At 46.1% G+C, this 7,143-nt stretch overlaps 1 protein-coding gene across 1 annotated transcript; it reads right to left on the bottom strand.

Annotated features, from left to right (window-relative positions):
* Positions 1 to 252: 252 nt before the first annotated feature.
* LOC129741158 (uncharacterized) lies at positions 253 to 5,547 on the bottom strand. The gene is made up of 2 exons (XM_055732866.1): positions 2,107 to 5,547; positions 253 to 2,007 (listed from the first exon to the last, which is right to left on the bottom strand). The coding sequence occupies exons 1-2, from the start codon at positions 5,545 to 5,547 to the stop codon at positions 253 to 255; spliced, it is 5,196 nt and encodes a 1,731-aa protein (XP_055588841.1).
* Positions 5,548 to 7,143: the final 1,596 nt, after the last annotated feature.

Below are 7,143 nucleotides of genomic sequence, written 5' to 3'. Positions count from 1 at the left end.
GAAATTGCAAAGTGTGCTTAAGGCCGCGCAAACTATTGTGCATCGAGATGCGTTTTTCTAGGCAGGGCCGGACTGCAGTTTTCTGTGTAGGAGATGGATTCTGCTTAACGCAGGCAAATTTAAATTCAAATTAATATAAATTAAAGCTAGAACCTATCATTCCGGCCACCTGAAATGCATATTTCACTACTAATACCTAGCCAGAATACAAATCAATTCATTTCCAAATAAAATATATGAACTCACGGCTTCTCAGTCAACATTGATTTCACCTGGTGCGGGGGCGGCTGTCGATGACTCCTCCTCGTCCATCGTAGGTAACGGACACAGCTTGACCACAGCACGCTTGAAGATAGCACCAGTGGGAGTGCGGATGGTAACCACCCGTGTCACACCGTCAGCTCCAGGATGTAGTTCCATGATGCGCACGAGAGGCCAGCGCACGGGGGGTAACAGGTCATCTTGAAGAATCATCACCTGGCCGATTTTGAGATTCACTTCCTGCGGGTTGGTAGTAGATTGCCGTTGCAGCTCTTTGAGGTACTCTGTCTGCCAGTGGTACCAAAATAGCTGCTGCTTTTGTTGGATAACCTGATAGCGATTCTTCAGCCGGTTCTCAGGAACGTCCTTTAGGTCGGGATGTGGAAGGGCTTGCAGTTGAGAGCCAATCAAAAAGTGGCTTGGAGTGATGGCTTCGAAATCGTTGGGGTCTTCAGACAAAGGGGCCAACGGTCTCGAGTTCATTGCTCCCTCGATCTGGGACAAAATCGTCACTAGGTCCTCGTACAGAAGAGAGGTGCTGCCTAACTGACGAACCAAATGTTTTTTCGCAACCTTCACGGCGGCTTCCCACAGGCCGCCAAAGTTGGGTGCACGCGGGGGGATCATCTTCCATTGTATGCCCTCGGTTGTGAGAGCGGTAGCGATACGATCGGTTTCCTTGGGGCTTGAGAACATTTCGTAGAGAGCGTGTAGCTCGTTTCGAGCTCCAACAAAATTTGTGGCATTGTCGGAGTAGATGTATTGAGGTTTGCCACGTCTGGCCACGAAACGTTGTAGAGCAGAGAGAAATGAGGCTGTGGATAGGTCCCCCACAAGCTCAATGTGAACTGCTTTTGTGCTAAAGCAGACAAATAGGGCAATATAGGCTTTGGTGGGAGCAGATTTACGGTTCGGGGACTTAACAAACACCGGGCCACAATAGTCAATGCGAGTTGATGCGAAGGGACGACTTGGGGTAACTCGGGCAAGGAGTATTTGGCCAATTGGTTGCTTGAGAGGCTTAGGGTTTGCTCGAGTACAACGAAAACAGGTTCGAATTACGCTGCGCACAGCTCTTCTCCCATTTGTAGGCCAATATTCATTGCGCACTACACCAAGCGTAAGCGCTATTCCCCCGTGAACCAATTTGTTGTGAAATAACAACAAAAGCATTCGGGTGAAACGGTGAAATCCGGGGAGCAGGATTTGGTGTTTGGTGCTAAAGGTTTCCAAGGATAATTTGAGCCGGCCACCGACTCGGATTATTCCCGAAGCATCAACAAAAGGATTTAACAAACGCAGTGCGGATTTTTTGGGTACCGGTTTCCCTTTTCGTAAAAAGCTCAATTCGGTGTGGTAACATTCTGTTTGAACTAATTTTACCAGGCAGTCTCTGGCAGATTCGAGTTCAGTGGGAGTGAGGATTAAAGTGGATTCTATGAGTTCTTTTCTCGCCTTCCGAGAAACTCGCAAACAATAAGCAGTCGTACGGAGCAAACGATTGTACGAGAATGATCGAGTAAACAAAGGGTGGGGTGGTGGTGGATTTTGGATTAGCAAGGTGGTGGTTTTGCGCTCAGTGTCTCCATCAATATTAGTGGTTCTCGGGATCTCCAACTTCGGCCAATTTTCGTCTCCCCTTCCCAACGAATCGGGTCCATCGGTCCATAGTTTGCAGTTCAGAAGCTGGTGCACAGTTAAGCCTCTGGAGACGACGTCGGCTGGGTTGTTTACTCCGGGTACATGCTGCCATGATGCGTTCTTCGTTAGGATGTGAATGTCTGCCACTCGGTTAGCCACAAAGGTTTTTCAGGTTTGTGATGGTGCTCGTAGCCAATAAATAACCACCATCGAATCGGTCCAGTAGTAGATGGGTGTAGATTTCAGGTCCAGTGTGTCAACAACTCTCGTCGATAAGCGAGCGCCTAGCTGAGCAGCGCATAATTCTAGTCTCGGGATGCTGCGTCTCTGAAGCGGTGCTACTCGGGATTTCGCCGCTAGTAGTACCACCTTCACCTCCCCGTTGGCCTTCTCCGTCCGAGCGTAGATGCAGGCTCCATAGGCTGATTCGGAGGCGTCCGTGAAACAATGTAGCTGCACCTCCCCTCTGTCAAAGGCAAACCGTGAGATCCGAAACTCAGCTAGTGATGACAAGTCCTTTACAAAATCTTCCCACTTAGTTCGGATTTGATTTGGGACTTCCTCATTCCATTCGATGGACATCAACCAAAGTTGTTGGATAAATATTTTCGCACGTACAACGACGGGGGCAATTAATCCCAAGGGGTCATAAACTTGGGCAATAACGGAAAGAATTCGATTCTTGGTAATCTTTCCGTCGGTTGAAAATGGGGCAAATTTGAAACAAAATAAACCATGCTCGGGCTCCCAGGAAATTCCCAAGACTTTTACCACCTCTCCAGGTTCGGGGTTTTCAGTGCTAGGATGGGCTAGGTTTTCTGGTGGCACTCCTTCCAAAACTTCAGGAAAATTAGAGCACCATTTCCTCAAGGAAAATCCTCCACGGCTCATCAGTTCGTCCATCTCCTTACGCAGTTGGATTGCTGTAGATATGGTTTCTTCACTCCGTACAAAATCATCCATGTAAAAATCTTGCTTCACAGAGGCTGCGGCAAGAGGAAAAGAAGCACCTTCATCATCCGCAAGTTGATGAAGTGTGCGGGTAGCCAAGAACGAGGATGGGCCCAAACCGTATGTTACTGTTGTCATCTCATATTTCGTAATCGGGTCGTTCGGGTTGAACCTCCACAACAAACGCAGAAGGGGTCGGTCATCGGGGTGAAGAACGATTTGCCTATACATCTTCTCTATGTCAGCCAACAATACCACCAAATTTTTGCGAAAGCGGAGTAAGATGTCAAATAGCTCATCTTGGATGACAGGGCCTACTCGGAGCGAATCGTTGAGAGAGAATCCAGTGCTTGTTTTTGCCGAAGCGTTGTAAACACTGCGTACCTTCGTAGTGGTGCTGGATTCTTTCAACACGGCATGGTGAGGAAGATAGCATACGACAGTGGGTTCTGGGTCGTCTACAGGTACCTCTCGCATGTGTCCCAGTTGGATGAATTCGGCCATAAAGGTATGATACCTTTCTTTAAGGATGGGATTTTTGTCCAATTTTCTTTCCAAGCTGATGAGACGGGCCTTGGCATTGGAGTAAGACTCGCCTATCATTGATTCAAAATCATTTTTTTTTGGATATTTTACGGAGTATCGACCAGTGGAATCGCGGCTTACCGTTTCCTTGAAGAAGTCCTCACAATATTGATCGTTGGGTGAAAGGGTGGGTTTAGAATTTTCAAATTCGTCTATTTTCCAGAATTTTTCGAGGTTCTCGTTGAGGGTTTCCAAAATAGACGGACAATAAACCAGAGCTTGGGGTATGGGATCAAAAGGCACTGCTCCTGAAACAAGCCAACCGAACCTACTTTCCACTAAGGCCAGGGCGTGTGGGCCAATTTGCAACCGGCCACCCTGGAGGATTGCATAAAAGTGTTCGGCACCTATTATGAGGTCTACCTTTCGTGAGACGTTGTACTCGGGATCAGCAAGTGTGATATCGTTCGGTATCTGCCAGTTTGCAGTGGTAATGGTTACAGCAGGTAGATCAGCAGTCAGCTTTTTGAGCACCAAACAATTCAGGGGAATAGAGAAGTCATCAACTCTCGATCTCACTTCGGTGGTCACGGAGCAAACTGCTCGAATGGGAGATTCACCAATACCGAGGATGGGTTGGTCAATACGATGACGAAGCAATCTTAGTTTCTGACAAAGGCGGTCACTCATGAGACTGCTTTGTGATCCACTGTCTAGCAGAGCTCGGGCCAGATGTTCATTTCCATATCCATCTAGCACCTTGATGATGACGGTCGATAAGAAAACGTTCATGCCACGGGATTCTGTGGCGGAGTTTGACGAGATCACTTCAGGATTTGTTGCTGTAACCACTGTGGAGGATTCATTGGATTTCGGAGGATTCTGGGTTGTTCGGATTTGTGGACCACTGGAATTTGGATTGTTGTCCGATACTGGTGCATCAAACCCGGGATGCAATAAAGAGTGGTGGCGTTTTTGACAATGCTTGCAGGAGAAGTTGGATTGACAATTCCGGGCGAAGTGGTTGCCCCTGAAGCAGTTGCTACAAATCCGCTTCGTGTTTACTAGGTTCAATCGATCTTTAAGCTGCATCTTTTCAAACACCGGACATCTCACCAAAGGATGATAATCGCGGCAAGCTAGGCATTCAGGTTGGTACCGTTCCACTGCAGTATAGGAGTTGATTTTCGACGATGTAGGATTTTGGGGTTTAGGTTGCCTGACAGGGAGATTGTGCTTTGCTTGGAAAGAAGAAGTGGACTGCTCAGCCGATATGTGAAGGGATTCTAAAGTCCGGATTTTACGGGTTAGTACTTCGATGAGGCTTTCATACGTTGGTTCGTGATTAGCAGAGACAAATTCTTCCCATTCCTTCAGGGTGTAATCGTCGATTCGAGAGCACAGTAGTTGAACCAAGAGACTGCCCCAATGCGCGGTTGGTTCATTTAGTTGGTTGAGTATTTTGACAAGCCTTTGGAAATCCTCTACAACAGCACGTAAACCAGCAGCGGATTTTCCCGAGACCTTCGAGTGGACAATTAGAGCTTGCAAGTGTTTCTTTTTTAATAAGTATGTGTTGGAGTAGCGGTTGAGGAGTGCTTCCCAAGCTACCGCGTAGTTGTTTGCTGTGATGTTTAAGGATTCAATCAGTTTTAAAGCGTCACCTCGCAAGGCGGATCGGAGGTACTGAAACTTTTGGATGCATGGGATTTCTGGCGACGAGTGAATCAGTGATGAAAAGGAATCGCGAAACGTTAACCATTCATTCAGATCACCGTCAAATTTAGGCAATTCGATAGTGGGGAGTTTCACACCGGTTACATGAGCAATTGCTGGAGCACCTTGCTGGTTTAATGGATTGGTTGAGATTGGAGGAAGGGGAGGAACCTTGCTAACGAGACCACCTTTTACCCTAAAGTACTGCTCTTCCACCCTTGCCCTTACCTTCGCATTGGCCGCAGCAAATTCTGGTTCATCGTCGTACGTTTCGTATTCTCCTTGGATCGCTTCAAAATTTTCCATCAGGTTATCAAGTCGGGCCAGACGTATCGCTACCTCGTTCATGTCTCGCTCCTCATCGTAATTCGTCAGGAAGTCTTGGATGCGCTGCATGGAATCCAGGATGTTTTTCCGTTTCAGCTCCTTTGCCTTCATCTTCTTCTCCGCCATGATGAGGTTAGGTTTAGATTAGTGCAGGAACGGCTAAAATAAACGGAAGACCCAGGAAGCACCTTTCGGATGACGATATAGGGTTGGAATGGCACTCACCTGTGCCCATTCAAAAAATAGGCCTTTGGTTTTATTAAAAAGCAGGAACTCTCGAACAACTGGATGGGATGACTACCAAGTAGGATGATCACGGATAGGATGTCTCAACTCCAGTGGATGGTTAGGATTGAAATCCGATATTGGATGTGGATTTCCAGGATTACCTTCCAGGATTTTCCCCAGGATAATTGTAGGTTAGGAACAGCAACGGTCACTTCAGGATAGTATACCACAACGGCAATAGCACCGGTATAGGAAAACGGATCGGTGATCCTCAGCAGGAACACGTGGAATTCTGTATTGGGCAAAAGAAGACCCAGGAAGTACCTCTCAAGAAAATAAATTTCGTTGGACAGATACTCACATGGAGCCTGTCTTAAACAGGCCTTGTACTTTTTGAGCAGGTACTGCTATCTGGAACTCCGGGTTGTTGGATGGGATTGGGATTATCGTCGTGGTTGATCCAATGGTACACCCGTGATCCTGGTCACGGCACCAAAAATGTAATGTCAGGGGATCGTATCACGGGCAATTATTTCGGGTTAAAACACCAACACACGACGCGTTACTTTACGTATAACAACCGTTTATTAAATTTCCAAATTTTAGGAAAAAAACAGAACTTTATTTCACGTGTTCTTATATAAAAACATTTATTCTTCTGCTGTTGGTGACCGGTTAGGATGCTGTTCTTCCGAAATCTAATTCTTAAGACTAACCGGAAATTGCAAAGTGTGCTTAAGGCCGCGCAAACTATTGTGCATCGAGATGCGTTTTTCTAGGCAGGGCCGGACTGCAGTTTTCTGTGTAGGAGATGGATTCTGCTTAACGCAGGCAAATTTAAATTCAAATTAATATAAATTAAAGCTAGAACCTATCAGCTTACACAGCTGAGAATTCAATTGAGTAAATCAATATTTCATATTTTCCATTGCTTTTTTGTCCGAATTTAAACTGCTGAATGTTGAACTTCATTTGAAAATGAAGTATTACTTTAACTCAATTGCAAAAATCTCGCAAATGCTTTGGAGGAACTTTCCAATTATTTAAAAGATTCGCATTCAATAATCTCTACGAAAGAAACAGTAGGTACAGTAGTGTTCCGATTTTGTCAGCTCCCGATTTTGTCTACCCCCGATTTTGTCAGCTCCCGATTTTGTCAGCTATTTATCCCGATTTTGTCAGCCTTTAAATTTAGTTGAAATTTTCTGCTTTTCAACTGAAATTCCCAGTCATTTAACACTGTATGTTTTTTTGGCGGTTGACCTGACCCACGTAGAGGACCACCCATTAACCACTTGGTATTTTAAGGGTTGGTATTTTAAGGGTTGGGGTGATTGAAGGTTCATAAGAGTTTTCATTGATGACGAATGGAAGGAGGTTGAAACTTGACCACATTTTGATCACATGGTTTATGGATAGCCCTTGGGATTATCCATAAACCACGTAGACCTCAGGGTGGAGAGGGGGGGGGGGGGGGTTGGCCAAAGTGTACAC

The sequence above is a fragment of the Uranotaenia lowii genome, chromosome 2, assembly GCF_029784155.1.
Source record: "Uranotaenia lowii strain MFRU-FL chromosome 2, ASM2978415v1, whole genome shotgun sequence".
Classification (NCBI taxonomy): Eukaryota; Metazoa; Arthropoda; class Insecta; order Diptera; family Culicidae; genus Uranotaenia; species Uranotaenia lowii.
The sequence above is the reverse complement of the archived record's forward strand: the minus strand, read 5'-3'. Positions and strand labels throughout refer to the sequence as shown.